Source organism: Parus major, chromosome 12 (genome assembly GCF_001522545.3).
Source record: "Parus major isolate Abel chromosome 12, Parus_major1.1, whole genome shotgun sequence".
Taxonomy (NCBI): domain Eukaryota; kingdom Metazoa; phylum Chordata; class Aves; order Passeriformes; family Paridae; genus Parus; species Parus major.
Window position 1 is genome coordinate 19,980,472 of NC_031781.1, and position 16,659 is coordinate 19,997,130.

Here is a 16,659-nt window from a genome sequence, read left to right on the forward strand (position 1 = left end):
CTGTCCATAACCCCTGGGGACCAGGACAGCTCCAAACTTTCAGCTTTAAACTACAGTCTGGTACTAGGAGAAAAAAGGAGAGGAAAATCAAAGGGCTGTTTTTTGTCACTAATGAATTTCAGAAAAATTCTTAAGAAAAACCTGTTAACAGGAACAGGAAACTGCTGAGAAATGAGGACACCATGGATCATAACACAAACACCAGTTGCAGCACAGTAGCAGTCACCAATTACAAAAAGCCCAACACCAAAAGCCCACATTAATGTGGTACTAAAAATCTGAGCTAAGAGGTCAAAGAATGTTCAGAGATCTGGAGGTAAAATGGGAATGTCCTACCTCACTCCCACTGCCAGACTAGCTCACCCTTATGGAAAATCTTTTGTTACTATGGTGATGGGGAATCAAAAAAACTTAGACCCATGTAAACACAGGTTTTCCTATCCAGATTGCAGTATTCTGTACTGCCAGTTAATCCCAATTTATGAATTTTCAGTTATTCAGCCAGCCAGAGAAAACTGAGTAATTATTCATAAATATAAAAGTTAAAGTTCATTCCTAGATAAATCGCAAACAAAAACAGGTCTGAATTTCTCTTATCAATTACTCACAATAACTAATTCGCTCACCTCCAGTTACCTGCCAAAACCCAGACACACTAATCTCAATTACTTATTTTAGGGGGGCAACTCTTGCCCGTTTTCCTCATGCTATATTTGTTTACATAGGGATATAAACAAACATACCTATGTGTGTATGTTCTCTCCCCTCTGTGGGCCACACACAGAGTAAACAAGGAGCAGAGGCTGCTAGGGAAGGCTTCTGAAATTCACTACATTCAGCTTTGAACTGCTGGCCCAAGGGTGAAATCAGAACTGACTCATAATGTCTCAGTTCTTTTTTAAGCTGCAACTGAACATTCATAGGAAAACTAAAATAGTCTGAAACAGTTTCAGCTACCAAATGTGATGGTTTTTATCTCAAATGTCCTGACACCAGCCATTCATTTTTTCTCCTTTTTTGAGCCTTTTTAAAGTTGAGTTCCAGGAACACACAGAAATCAGAGTCTTGCACTCCAGACACCTGCCACCTCCTCTTGCCTACATGAACCTTCTCCTGAGACTATAGCTTCCAAGGAAGAATTTAGTCCTGCCTCAGTTATCAAACAGGTTTCATGAAGATTAGGAATATGCCAGCTTCTCTCAGGTGGGGATCCTGCAATCTGGATTCTCACAGCTGTTGCAGCAGCCCAAGGGCACAGAACACCACCCGAGTGGTACCCACCACCAGCCCATTCCAAAGAGCCCAGGTTTCCAGCACATCCTTCTCCCAACACAGCTCCTGTGGGAGGAGGGCACAGAGCTCCCCCAGCAAGGTGCCAGACACGGCGGTGTTGGTGCTCCTCGGGCACATCGCTCACTCCACACGGGCTGCAAAGCTCCTGGCTGGGGCAGGACACAGCACACAGTGTGTTATCTCCGCCTGGTTTACACAGCATTTGTTATTTAATCATGAGCTGCCCCTGTCCCACACAGCACACCCGTACAGCAAACAGCGCGGGCGATGCCGGCGCAGGAACCCTTTGGGAGCTCAGCAGCAATCGAGGCCTCACACCGCGCTGGCAGCGCTACCAGGCAATGCACGAGCAGATGGATGTATTTGTAAATAAGGCAGATCGGTTTTGTCAGGTTGTAATTGGTTTTAGAACAAGCAATTCCCACGATGACAAACAACAATCGAAGAGCCCCAGAGTGCGAGATCAAGCAGGCAGCACTTTGGGACAGCGGCACAGGGCAGCGGTGGCAGTGCCACCCAGGACACATGGACAGCTTCGTGCTGGGACCGGCCCTGCAGTGCCGCAGGACGGGAAAGCTCAGCAGCACTGCCACGGGGATTCCAGCAGCCAAGGATGTTGGGTGCCCCCCGAAGCTGCAACTGGAGCCACAGCTAACACCTCAGCAGCTCAGAGCCTGCAAGGACCAGCTGTCCTGTTCTGGCACAGCATCTGGATGCAGGCTGACAAAGAGCAGCTCAGCTACTGGGAAACCTGACACTTCACACAAAGGCTGGGGACAAGGAGCTCTTCCTGACAAACTCTGGACACGTGCAGCCTGATGAAGACCCCAAAAAAGTGAAAGAAGAGGACACTGAAGACTTTTTCGTTCTTCCAAAGGAGTACTGCCACCATGAATTGCTGCAGGCTCAGTAGTTAGCTTGGTGACCATAAATGCCTTTTTCATTGTCATTGTGATGTACACCACAGACAAGGACACTGCAGCAAACTCACAGTAACAACGTGACCAGCCTCCACGTAAATTCTTGGCACACCACCAAGTTTACACTTGCCAGAAAAGCAGTGGGGTAGCTGGGGCTTGCACCCAGCTCTCACACACAGGGAAATCCTGGGACACAACCTGTGACTATTCCTATGACCAACCACCACTGAATCCCCAATGAAGATTTCATTCTGAAGTTACTCTCTGGCTTTGTGACCTGCAAAATTACTTCCTTCCATCCAGAGCCTTAAGAAAGGTACACTCTCTGCTCCAGACTCCTCTCCTGTGCAACACAGATGTCTCCTCATTGCCCTGGACAGGCATTTAAAAGCAGTAGGCAGCTAGATCAACAACACAGTCCCAGGGATGTACAAGTACATGCTGTGTGATTAGGAGGAAAGGCAAGGAGTGTGCATTTCTTTTCTCCTCTTCTTCCCACTCCCCCTTAGTTTGGAGCTGACCTCTCCCACAGAACAGATTATTGTTATTTCAACAGTACATCTCACACTGCCATTCTGCAGAACAATGACTGTATGAGTATCTTTGTAATGATTTCACTTCCAGGGGTTTAGAATATGACATTTTCATTTACAATATGTTTACTTTGTATTTCTTTAGGAATTTTAGCAAGAGTAGGTCAAGAGCACACAAGCAGGAAAAAACATGCAGGAAAAAATGCTTTTAAAGCCATGAGTCACTCAGAACACGATCCAGCAAGGATGTTAAAAGAAACAAAAAATGCTTTGAAAGATCCTACTGAGAGTCTGATTCCCAGGTTACTTGATCTATTCCGAATTAAGATACCGTTTTGCCACAGTTTCTCAGGCTTTTCCTGAGCTATCTGAAAAATCCAGTTACAGTGGAGATCCTGATTTCCATGTTCATTAATTACCAGAGTAGCAGTCCCATTCACTTTAATGGTAAAAAAGAACATGGAAACAATAGGAAATCCCCATCAAAACATTTAATCTATTTCATGGAAAATAAAATCAAGAATGATTAAAAGAAAAGCTGGCAAAACAGAAGAGTTTCTGTCTATGACCGTAGAAGTCAATTCCAAGTGGTGTGACCAGGATGTGGCCCTTCCTTCAGCGGGCACAGCACGGAATGCACGCAGAGCTCGCACCCTCGCAGGGCCTCTGCTGCAGAGCCACCTCTGCAGCGTGCCCGGCTTCTCCGTCTCTCCCTGCTGATGCCCAGCCCCATCCAGGCACAGATCACGTTCCCCAAGGTGTGACACGACCAAAGGTTTCATTCCCAGAGAGAGGCGAGCTCGCCCGGGCTATCAGGAACCAGCACTTGCCATCCCCTCCCGCAGCTGCAGCACATCCTGGGCCCTGTGCCGGGGAACATCCATCCAACCCTGCCCCACAGGCACAGCAACGCTCTGTCCTGCCCCAGGGAGCAGCAGCTGAGCTGGGTGACCGGCAGGGCAGCCGGCCCGCGGTGACCGATGCCCAGACCCTGCAGCTCGGGGCCGTGGGGCTCGGGGAGCTGCTCGGGGCCCTGCTCAGGGCCGTGGGGCTCGGGACCGTGGGGCTCGGGGCCCTGCTCAGGGCCGTGGGGCTCGGGGCCCTGCTCAGGACCGGGGGGCTCGGGACCGTGGGGCTCGGGGCCCTGCTCAGGACCGGGGGGCTCGGGGCCGTGGGGCTCGGGGCGCTGTGGGAGGCTCACACACTGCCCGGCCGTGCCGGTCCCCACACGGGCAGAGCCAGGGACCCTCTGCTGCTCCTGCTCCCAAGGCCTGCCCTCCTGCCCCAGCCCCACGCTGCCCCCTCATCCCGCCCGCCTCTCGGAAACGCTGGGAGAACACGACCATTAATACTCTTAACTGTTTTGAAGCTATTACACGGGTATTTACAGACATGCCAGGGTAACTTAATCCAGTGGCCTCTCACAGCATCGCTTCAATGCTGCAGGTGAAACTCTAACATACCCAGCCAGCTGTGTACTCTGCACAGGGAAATTTATTTTCTGATCTCTCCAGCAATCACATTCCACCCTGAAGCATGACACTCGCTTGTGCTGGCCTCAGCATGCTTCACTGTACATAATATTGATGGTAAAAGTACTCAGCCTTTTGGAAAACATGCCCACTTCGAAAGAGAACTAGCCATTAGACAAAACAAAAAGCAAAACAAAACCAGCCCACAGTACTCCAGCCTGTAGTGGTAGAGTATGACTGATTGCAACATTCAAACACCCTCCTGGAGAGCAGGGAGCACCCAGGGGCACACAGCTTACTGCTGAGCTCCTCAGAGTGACAACCAACAAGGACTTTTACCTAGAGGAAGGGACATCCCAAAAGAGGAGATTCCCCTGACTGGTCCTGCTGGAGAGCTGGGTGTGGACAGGCTTCAGCCACAGCAGGATGAAGAGCAAGGTGAAGATCACCGTAACTCTTTGCTAACACTGCATGACCCCTCATGTGAGCAGGGATTTTGGCACATGATCCCAAGGGCACGAAGCAGCACAGGCCACAGCCCATGGGAGACATCTCACCCACTCAAGAGGACTTTCTTGAACCCACAGTGACACAGTTGACAGCGGCTGAGCGTATTTTCAAATTAAGCTCTCTCTCTTTTGGCCAGGACTTCCCCACCACTTAAGGGTCATTTAGGGCACACTGTCCTTCCAGAGGAATCAGCACACTCTCCCAAATAACAGAGGAGTGAGAACAGGTGCGTACAATAACATCTTCTTAGAAGGCCCAATGTATCTTTATCAGCTGGGGGCATATCTCCTGCCAGTGGAAGTGGAACCCAGCACCCTTCCAGACATCACTGAATAGACATGCCCATCCAGCTTACAAGGTCCAGAGATCCAGCTCCACAGTGACCTCAGGTCACCCCCTCAGCACCAGCATCAGTCTGGAGTGACTAATCAGCCTTTGAGGGCAGGCAGGAGCACTAGATGGGGATTTTAAGAAAAAGCTAAATATACTCTCTGCTGTTGGCAGGATAATCTTGCCAGCAGTGTTTCCTCCCGCACTAACTGAGCAGCTAAACACGGCATTTCTCACCATTCCCATCTTGTCCTAAGCCACAGCCCACTGATCCACACTGTATTCCTCTCCAGGGCAGCACTCCCCAACAGGACTTGTCTGCACAAGGCTTTGCCTCCTGACCACCGTCTCTGGCAATGCAGCTCCCATCTTCAAGCTCTCCTGCAGCTTCAGTCCCGCTACACTGCCAATGCTGCAAAATGGCAGCAGGATTTTGCTCTCTCCTACACAAGTCTGTATCTTTAACATTTCCAACACTAACAAGATGTCTTGAATGAATCATCATTTAGGCTGTTCCCGAAGATCAGCTAACCTGTTTTCACACCAAATCTTCAATTGTCTCTGAAGTCTTTGTCAACACAAAAGCTTCACGCTGCCACACAAACAGTCTGATCTCTTGTCCTTTCTCTTCCATTAGTTCCATAATCTCAATGACTGAAGTGTCATGAGAGCCCAATTTCCATGAAGTAAAAAAAAAGGGAGTGAAGATTTAAACACAGACTCCTTACCAAACTCAGTCTGTTTAGAGCCATTGGGTCACCAGGGATGGACAGCCAGTGATACCTGTTGTAGCCAGAGCCAGAGCTTTGCACTGATATATTCCAAAGCACTCACTGTGTGAGCGCCCTTGGATCCCAGTTGCTGGCAGCTGTAAGGTTACACACAAAGAAAGTTTCTGGAAAGCATTCAGCTGATCTGGGTACCCTGCTTGCACCATCAGCAGAGTGGAATTCTGGCACCTTGGGCAGGGGAAGCATTTTCAATCCTTATCAACACCCATGTTAACCCATGAAGCAACTACTAATTCATCAGCACATTTGACAGAGAGAGAAGCTTTGCACACACATGAGGCCAGCAACCTAAAATTATCAAACTGATGATCTCGAGCTTAGATCTGTTCTTCAGATCATCTCCTCTTAAAGTTCCAAATGCACAACATCCCCTCGGGCTCTCACCCTGCCATAGAAGTGCCTGGAGACCACAAACAACTCCTCAAACAAACAAAGCAGCACTACAGCAGCAAGAAGAAAACTGATCTTTGGGGCTCTGGCACAGTGAAGAAGAAGCCACTACTTCAGCAAGTCCATGACAGGGCCTTCTACTGCAGTCCTGCTGCGTGCAACACTGCTCCACAGAGTTGGACTAACAGATGAAGAAAAGCCATGGAAAACCAGATTCCCACTTCCCTGAATGGGAATCTCCTCCCATCTCCTGAACTCCGGTCAATTACACATCTGTATCGTTCTCTATTCTTAAAGATTTACACTTAAAATACAAGCCTGAGTAAAACAGCACAGAGCTTCACCCCACCACTACAGCTTGCTTTGCTGTCTCCAGTAATAACTAAAGCAATAAGTCACATGGATAAATTCCCTGCCCTGGAGGGCTACAGCCCTGAGCATTCCCAGAAGCAGCAGGATGAACAGAATCCCAAAGAGCAGCCTCACCCCTCCTCTGCCTGAGGCAGGACATCAGAGATGCTCAAGAGAGGAGCAACCTCCTCTCCTCTCCCAGCCCATACAGACTGAGACCACTGAACTCCTCCTTCTAGCAGCAGGTTCCTCAGCTGTCCTGCACACCTGCCATTCCTACAAGATGGAGCCACGTTTTCCAGAGCTACTTTGGGAAGCCAGACACATTCCAGTTATTGCCATCTCTTACCACAGACACAACTACTCCTCCCAAAGGCTGAGGTGAAAAAGTTCAAGGTATTTTCACCCTCTTCAAAACTCTTCTCCAACTTCAAAGGCAAGAAGAGGAACCCGTACTAATGCAAATTCTTCTTGGAAGCTGCTGGCCACAGTGCAGCTGTGTAATTTCCCAAACTCTGCACTTTCCAGACTAAAACCTGTAGCACCACACAGAGAATCTCCTTGAACACCAGCAGAGCATCATAGCCAGGAAAGCACATTTGGAAAGCTAATAGAAATACTTCTTGCAGGCAGATTGCTTAAGGCAGCTCAACAGCACAAGATGTGTAAGCAAGAGACTCTGACAGCAGTAGCTTTCTCCCAGTGTCCAGCTCTCTAGTCCCCAATCTCTCCAAGGCCAGAGATTCCCAGCCTGGGGAACCCACATAGTACAGACTGACAAGACAGACACACCACAGCCACATACATGAACACAGCCAGAGGCACTGCTGCTGCTCCCCTGTGATAATGCCATGCCTACAGAGCTGAATCTGGGGACCCACCTCCACAAGAGGCTGGGACGCACCAATCTGCACTCTGGAATTATGTTACCACACCTTTTTTTACATGTCTTTGTTCATAAAACAAAGGGGAATATTTAAATTAAGGAGGATTTAAAATCTCTCCTTCCCTACCATGGCCATCCTACCAGCTGTCTCCTCATTGCAGAGTGCCAACAACCCTGAAGAACCAGCAGAACCTTGGGACAAACAGCAGGGCTGTATGTCCCTGGCCTGGCAGCTGCACTGTGATGGGGCCATCTCTCATGGGAACTTAAAGCCAAGGTGCTGGGAAATCACAGCCATTAAACACTCCCAGAGCACCCTGGCAGTAAGGAACACACAGCCTCATCCCAGTCCAGGGAACACTCCACAGCCGCATCAACTCCTTACTAATTTTATTTTGATATTCCACTTCCTCTCTTAAAATTGTATGTTGCAATGCACTGTTCAGTGGCTGCCTCTGCCCAAACCACCGCCACTGCCTTACAGAGAGAAAAGGGAGGCTAAAATAAGTTATCTCAGGCCAGTTTGTCAGAGAAAAGGTTAACAATCAGGCTCTTGAAGACATGAGCAGCGTAAGGTGAATCCAAAAACCTCAGGCCCAGCCAGAGCAGGAGCCCAGGGCAAGGGCTGGCAGCCCTGAGGAGGTCAGCAGTGACAGGTACAACCCATCATCACCCCATCACCACACAGGTTCATGCTGTTCTCCATGTCCTCAGTCACTGCTACGGCACAGCCACTAATACACAGAGGTGGGGCACACACAGCACATTAGTTATTAGCAAGGAATAGTCACCTTTTCAGGAGGAGGGTTTGCTGGCAGCTCAGCAAAAGCGTCCTGGGATTAAATCAAGTCAGGACTACAGAGCCACCCAGGTTGCAAGAAAGGAGAGATTTCTTCAGGCCAGTTTTGCTGGCAAGTGCCATGAGGAACACGCCTGCACATGCTGCTGAGCCCTCTGCAGCCCTGAGCCAGGAGCTACCTGTGTGACCTGCCCCATTGTCTGCCCAGTGCTACCTGTGTGACCTGCCCCATCTCCTGCCAGGACCTACCTGTGTGACCTGCCCCATTGTCTGCCCAGTGCTACCTGTGTGACCTGCCCCATCTCCTGCCAGGAGCACAGGGCAGTAAAAGCATTTCAGGAGGTGACTGCTGCTGCTGCCATGGTAGCTTGACAAACAGCTACTGAAACCAAGCCAAACCCAGACAGAAGAAAATCTTAGCGCTCAAGAGGGAGGGTTCCCTCCCGTCTTCCATAGGCCAGCAACAGGGAGAATAAATCCTCATCCTGAAAGGGGCTGAAACTGCACACAGAACTTACAGCATTCCACCTCACAGAGGTTATAAATGTCTGCTAAGCATCTGATTCGAATTTGGTGCTGCACTCTAATGGCCCTTAAAACTCTTCACCTGGAACAAGAACTAGCTACAGGCCCTGAGTAAGTGCTGTAAGAGGGTTTCATTGTTATCAGCAGGAGAGGTAGACTGACAAATCATGCCAGCTGCACACCCAGGCACCTGCCAGCTATCAGGGAAGAACACAGCCAGGCTTACAGGATCAAAATACCCTTCTTTTGTATCTAAATCACCTCACAGCATGGCAGAGCCTCAGCCCCTGCCACCAGATCCCTGTCCTGGGACAAGCCACAACCCTGGACATATTGCTCAGCAGTTCTGACCTCTGGCCATGCAGACGAGCAGGAGGAGCTGCTGAGGATGGATGGACCATGCCACCAGCAGCTGCAGAGCTGGTGCTGGTCAGTCACACACAGGAGCTGCTGACTCAGCTGAACCATCCCAGCCTCTGCCGAAGCACTCGGGACTTGCACCTCGCAGGAACATCTCTGACAAATTCAAATTGTTTCCATTAGAATCTGACAATTAATCATTATTAAGAATCACATCTAAACTCCCTGCTATCCTTGCATGTGGCCCACCCAGTGCCTGCAGACAGAGGGTTCTGCAAAACCCAGCTGCCTCTCAGAGCCAGGGAGGAAACAGCAGGGAAGGGAGTGGTAATAACCAGGAGCAGCGTGGAGCAGTTCTCTCGAAGTCTCACATCAGAAACCACATCAGATTCATCAGGATCTGCTACCTGTTGCAGACAGCTCCACCACAGCCAGCTGAGCTATGGCAGGCACTCTGGGTGCCCTTGGGTGATATTTTCCCACATCTTGTTAAGCACAACAATTAAGCCAACAGACATTTTCTATTTGGTTTTGTGATTAATACTTAGCAGTTTCCCAGCAGCCCCCACAAAGGGGTGCAACTTTCTGTCTTGCACAGAACCATTTCATTGAATGACCTGCCAAGTTCAAGCCTTGATGCCTCTCCTCGTTGGGCAGCAAAGCTCCTTCCCTGAGCAAATCAGTATCCTAGAAAATTATTCAGCATGGATAATTTCCCAACGTTTTCTGAACAAAGTGGAAAGAGAGCAAGAGGTAGGAAAAGAAAATAGACACAAAAGAAGGGATGCAGCCACTGCAATGGAAGAAGTCAAAGGAAGCTAATGGACAATGACAAATTAACCTAAACTTTATGAAAATGGGAAAGAATACATCCATTTTCTTTGGCCCAAGTCTGCAAATCTTTTTAGTGTTTTTATATGCTAAAACCATCAAAACTCTGGTTTTATTATCAATTTAGACATCAACTAAGAGTCCCAGAAGTCAAGGAATCATCCCTTTGCCACTAAGCAGCCAGATGCACCATACGGAGAGCCCCAGCTCCAGGATCACCAAGGATCATGTCACCTGCCAGTCACACGACACAAGATGCTACTGCCTCACAGCAGTCTCCTGCCAGCACCAGCCAGAGGGATCACACAGGGACCTGTGTTTTGCCAGGGTTAAGGCAAAACTGCAGGAAGCAATATAAAATTCAATAGCCAGTCAACACAATGTGCAGTTTTCTGCAAGATTGCCAACACTGGACCATAGGTGGTTTCATCTGCATAATTAAAACTGGTTCGTTCTGCTGCATTAAAGCCATAAATCAGGCATGTGACCATAATGAGGGAGAGACATTTATTTAGATTTCTGGCCCGATAGACCAATTAAAAGTGTACATCTGAAAACACGCACTTTAAATTGTGCATCCAAGGATCTGCTGTGCTGTATATTCTGCAGGCAGCTGTCATGTGGCAGTTGTAAATCTGCAGCCATATCTCCATTGGTGTTTATTTTTAACACCACCACTCCTGTCTGCAAAGCTAAGGCAAATAAGAAAACCTGCCTCTTAAAAGTAATCTCAAATATTTTCTTTCCGGTACTATCCAGCAAGCATCTCCTGCCAGTGCTGGGGCCAGCTCTCCCCTTTCTGAGAGCTGGAGGGTACAAAGCAGCAGCAGAAGAGAAGGACAGAGGCTGGATAACCGAGAGGAGGGAGCGCACCGTGGGAAGGAGCCTGCCAGCACAGGAGAGCTGAGAGAGAGCTCTCCGTGCTCGGGCAGACAGCAAAGCCTGCAGAGCTGCAGGAGCAGCGCCTGCAGCAGCCATCCCGTACTCCCACTCCCAAAAGCACAGTGGCACTGACCCGCAGGCTCGCGCACCCTGCAGCGCTGGCAGCAGCCCCCAGCCCTCCCCGGGACACCAGAACAGCGTGTGCAGCAGGGCACAAGAGCAGACCCACACGCACCTCACACGCCCCCGCTATCTCTCCAAGCATTTTCAGGACAGCTCCTTCCCACCGTGAGAGGAGCAGACACAATTCTCCTGGAAAGGAAGGGAGATACAGAGACATCGTGGCCAATAAATCACCCTGTGCATGAAGATAATTCCCCAGTTCAACCCTCCCCCTTCCAATCTCACTCCCCACGGGCGCGTGGGCTCCTCGATTGCCGTACCCGAGGCTGCAGCTCCCACCCCGCAGTGCTGACAGGCCATCCCTGAACCACCCCAGCCTTTGCTCCAGTTCCCAACAGCCAGAGCAAGAGGCTTCAGTGACACTTCCCTGAAATCAGCCTCAGGAACTTTTTTCCCCCCTCCATGTCATTTCAGGTGTCAACTCCTCTCTCTGGAACAGAGGCATTATGTACCTGAGGCACTGCTGGAAGATCATTCCCTCACCCAGCGCTGCCTGGCACCTCACAACAGCAGCGTCCTGCCCACCCATAATGCCTCTGACCTCGTCTTCAAATGCATTTCCAGAGCAGCCTTGCTGGGGTTACTGCTCTTCCACCCATGCTGACACATGCCCTGGAGTTCTCACACAGGTTTTTCCACCTTTCTCCCTTCCATTTTCCTGTCCGTGCCGTGGGGACAAGCACTGTGCCATGTTCAGATTCTGGGCCCATTCTCCCTACTATGAGATCACTGCTTCAAATTTTCATCTATTATCATCTTCATATTTCAGTATCAACGCTTCGGTTGTTAGTCCCCCTTGCCACCACTTCCCCTCCTCTTTATCCCTATTTCTCTTTCATTTTCGTTCTCAGGAGGTTTGGGCATCTGTCTTCACAAGAGTAGCGAAGGACTAGATATGAATAGCGTAATGACTCAATCCTTGAAGGAAATAAACAGGATATCTGGGATAATGAGGTAGCCTACATCCAATCCTTCAGTCAAGCCAGGAGACACCAGACTCTGCACAAGCGGCCGTCGGTGTCCATGGTCACTGTCACAGCCTCAGCGAAGGTTTAGACGATCACAAACCCTGGCCCATGTCGGGCTGGCACACTCAACACACAACTGAGCACAGAAAAGCCCTGCTCCTTTTGCAGTGCATCCTCGACCACCAGCCCTCCTTGGGTCCCTACAGATGCAGGACCAACTGCTGTCCTGCCTGCCCAGCCAAGTTTGCTTACACTGCTCCTATTTAGTGAGGAAGCACAGGCTATAGCAGAGCTCTGCACCAATCCCTCTGAACTCAGATGTTATCCTCCTCTAACAGTTTAGCAAGGTGGGAAGATCACAGCCACCCTGGTCCCCACAGAGAGGTGACAGCAAGTGATGGCTATCCAGTCACAGCTGTGAGCCCTGGAGGCCCACAGCTCACCATGGTCACCCCAAGACCACCCTCATCCTGTAACAGACCCTGTGTGTCCAGGGATGGAGCCACCACCCCTCAAAGGCAGCGGGCGGGCAGCACACACGGCTCTGACTCTGCCCGCCTCAACCCAGCTACAGGCACAGTCACCACCCTGTCAACATAAGAATTAGCCTTTATTCAGGTGAAAACACAGACCATTCCTATAGCAGGAATCAGACATTCCTGGAGGTGTAACTATGCACAGAACAGTATCAAGGAAATTATTACTGGCCCATCAGCAAACCGTCTGCATTACAGCTGCCCAAAACGTGATCACTGTGGTGTAATGTAACACCCTCACACACACTCCAGCATTAACTGCCTCACATATGGAAACCATGAGGCTACAGAAGCCAGGCCAAGAATGTTCATGGCCCTTGAGTACTCCAGTTACGAACAACAATCAGAAAAAACACTGGAGACATCCACAGCAAAGCTTTTTCAACAGCTCAGAAGCAGTCCTGCCCCCAGTGACCCCCCTACGCTCCAAGCACTCGAGAAGCAGGAATCACCCAGCCCAGGGCATCATCTGAATAACGTGAAACCATGGGACAGCCTCTGGGAACAAATGCAAATCCCCTCCCATGAAACGAACAATACCACAGACTAAAAGAATATTTCATCTGCTTAACTGCAGGGTGCAATAACATCAATTTTCCCAAATTACACACAAGCAGAAAGGTAATTGGCACGGAGCAGGGTGTGTTGTGACTGTTCCGTCACTCTTCGAGGCCAGTTACAAAAGACTGAAATTCACTAAAGTAAACAATGGCACGAAACCAACAGCCAGCCCCTTCCCCAGAATCCCTCCCCCTGGCCTCGAGCTGCCGCAGCCAGGCAGAGACTTTTCCAAGCACAGTCTGTGCAGACCAGCCATCACCCAGCTGAGCTGGGATCTGGAGAAAAATGGAAGCTCTTGAGTTTGTACAAGCACAAGTTAATCTGCAGAAACGCTATTTTACACTTTTAATTAGCCATGTCCTGGACTAAAATATAATGAAGTGGTGAACACATAGCCATATAAAACAACTGAACGAAGGGAGAGTGGAGCTGGTTTTATATAATAGTGGGGGGACTGAAGGAGGAAATGCAAGGAAAAGGCATGAAGTAAGCAGCTGAGAGTATCCTCTGTGGGAACTGAATGCAAGTTCCGATTGCATTGGAGGTGGGAAGAGTCATCAGCTAACAGAATTAGCAATTCTTGCAATAAGGAGTGGATGTATTAAGCTATCCAGAAATGACCATAATACAGTTTGGTACCAACACGAAAATCCCTGGGTGTGCAATAGACAGAAGGTTGCACAGGCTCATTTCCCTCTGCCACCAACCCGCTCAGCCCTTCCCCTGGGCGGCAGAGCTGCCATGTGTCACAGGGTACCAACTTTCCTTCCAAACAAGAATTAACTCGGAGCCTCGGATTCGATGCTCAGCGGTCTCAATAGACAAAACCTCTAGTTTTATTCTCTCCAACACTCAGGAACGCAGCCACTGCCGCACAGCTCCGCACCCCGCACCACTACCGGCACTTGCATAATAATGACTGCGGGCCTGGAGGCGAGGGGCCGGAGCACGAAGGCGAACTTCCTTACATAAGGACCGCAGAATGGATGCGCTCCCCACCGGGAGGCCGCGGGCAGCGCTCCCGACCCCGCACGGCCCCGGGGCTCCCGCAGCCACCGCTGCCCGGGTGGGCGCAGGGCGCTGCCCCGGGAGCGGCCCCGAACAATCTGCGCCCATCTCCGCGTCCCCGCAGGGCGATGGCAGCGCCCGGCGGGCAGGGCAGCGCTGCCGCAGCGCGGGAGGGGCGGGGGGCGGCGGCGCAGCCCCCGCGGCCGGAGCCGGCCCGTCCCCGCCCCGCCCCGCACACAAAGGCGGCCCCGCCGCGCCCGCACCGGCCCCGCTCCGCACCTTTGACCTGCGCCTCGTAGTCGGCGATGATCTCTTTGTCCTTCTTGAACTTGCCCTGCGCTGACATCGTGCGGGAGGGCGCGGGCCCCGCCGGCACCGCCGCCCGCCGCGCTCCGCCGCCGCCTCACCCGGCCGCGGCCCCGCCGCCGCCAGCGGCCGCCGTCATTGGCGGCGCCGGGGACAGCGCGGGGACAGCGCGGGGACAGCGCTCCGGGAGCCGAGCCGAGCCGAGCCGAGCGCAGCCGCTCCCGCCGCCGGCCGAGGCGGGGCCCTGGCGCCGCTCCTGCGCTCAGGTTGCGCGCGGGGCGGGCGCTCCGGGACCCGGACCCGCCCCGGAGCCCCGGACCCGCCCCGGGCCCGCCCCGGAGCCGCAGGGCTCGGTTCGGCCGCGCCCCCGGGCCGGGCGGCCCCGCCGTGCCCCGGTACCGGCGGTACCGCCGGGTGCTGCTCGCCCCGTTTGCCGCCCGCTGCGGGATCTGCCGCTCCCCGCCCGGAGCCGCCCCTCCGCAGCCCGCGGCACCGGCACCATCGCCGCTGGGACAGCGCGGGTGCGCTGCAGCAGATTGGTCACTTCTTGTTAAAATTGAGGAAAAAAGGAGAAAGCGTTAGTTGCAGCAGAAGTGGTTAAGGCACTTTATCAGGGGCTCTAGCCGAGCGCTCGGGACCCAGGCCATGAGAGCTCACGCACTTGCCAGCAGTGTATGCAATGGCACATCCGAGCCCTCCGACTCGGCCTCCGCACATCTACAATCAGCTGAGTGGGTCCTCTGTCTGGCCCCGGCTATGCTCCCATCACTGCCACACACAATGGGGTCTTTTATGGGTGTCTTGTGAAGACTGAATTCAGGAAGATTTGATGATTCACAGTTACTCTGCCAACTTTAAAAAATAACCCCAGCCCATTACACAAATAATTTACCTAGTGCAAGCAGGCCGCACAGAGGAGCATTCTGCATCTCAGTGGCTGTGGAAAAGGCCTGGGGAGGAGGGAGAAAAAGCGAACCCCTCCAGGGAAATGCAGCCACTGCAGAACATGAGGCCCAGGCTCAGGGATGAGCAGTGTTACTCAACTCCAGCTGGACCAAGGGGCTCAGAGTCTCAGGGAAAGCACAAACTGTGCCAGACCCCCTCTGGACACGGGGAGAGGCAGAGGAAGGAACCACAGGGAAGGCACAGTGGCTGTGGGCGTGGGGCAGTGTTTGGGGCAGGGCAGGAGCAGCTGGAGATCGTGTACCAGACCTAGGGTGGGTTTCTGCGTCCCCTGCCAGGGTATCTGGGAAGGGGATGGCCTGGGGTGCTGTGTGTGACTGCCCTAAGCTGTACTTGGATCAGGGCTGGAAAGGCAACACCAAGGAGAGTCAAGAGGTATCAAAGAATGATCCTCCAGGAACATCAGGTCTCTGGAGAGGGTGCCACTGGGGAGTGAAATGATTGATATACACCAATGGTGGATCATCTCCCAAAGCAAGGAAAAGCCAATTTACACAATGACCAGAAAAGTCCAGGGATAATGATGTTGTGTTCCTTCACAGCCAAGAACACTCTGGAGGGACCTTAGGTTCTGAGCTCATTCTCCACAAAAAAAACAAAACTAAACTTAGCAAGGGAAGAGAAGCACAGGCCATTTGATAAAGGATTCATCGTAGTGGCAGTCACTTCTCCTTGCAACACCCACAGGGATTCAGAGGGTAAGGACCAGCATTCCTGATAACCACCTGTGACATCAAACACATTTTGATTTTCTTGCCAAATTGGTTCAAGCCTGTGAGGTCACCTCTGAGGTCAAAGCTGAGTGTCTGAGGGTGTTAAGCATCTTTTCTTAGAGTGGTGAAAGAAAAATACCAGTCATGAAATGATCCAACAGCACCAGGGAATCCTGCTACTCAGATATCATGAAGAATAAAGAAGCAGTGATGGCTGAAGAAAAATAATTCAAACATGAATTAATGATCTTTAATAAATATCAATGTCTAAAATGCTTTGTGGGATTTCTACTTGAAACAGCTTCTTAAAATAAAGGATTACATTGTAATTCACTTTGTGACACTTTCAACAGATTTTTTTAATGAAGAATAGGACAGGATGGGATTTACTCTTAATAAACACTTCAAGCAGCTTGAGGTATAGAGAAACCAACAGTAGCTATGGCAACGTGGTCACTCCAGTAAGGCTAATGCAGGTTATTTCCAGGGCAGTAGCCTTGTGTGTGCTCAGGAAGCAGAGGTAATGTTGGCTTAAAGCAATTCCTAAA

General features: G+C 51.2%; 1 protein-coding gene across 2 annotated transcripts in view; it reads right to left on the reverse strand.

Moving 5' to 3' along the window:
- SRGAP3 (SLIT-ROBO Rho GTPase activating protein 3) overlaps positions 1–14,530 on the reverse strand; it is a 72,905-nt gene extending 58,375 nt beyond the window's left edge. For both annotated transcript variants that reach the window (XM_015641159.3, XM_015641157.3), the window contains exon 1: positions 14,409–14,530. In XM_015641159.3, the coding sequence (XP_015496645.1) occupies positions 14,409–14,475 (67 nt within the window). In that variant the 5' untranslated portion in view covers positions 14,476–14,530. The remainder of the gene's footprint in view (positions 1–14,408) is intronic.
- Positions 14,531–16,659: the final 2,129 nt, after the last annotated feature.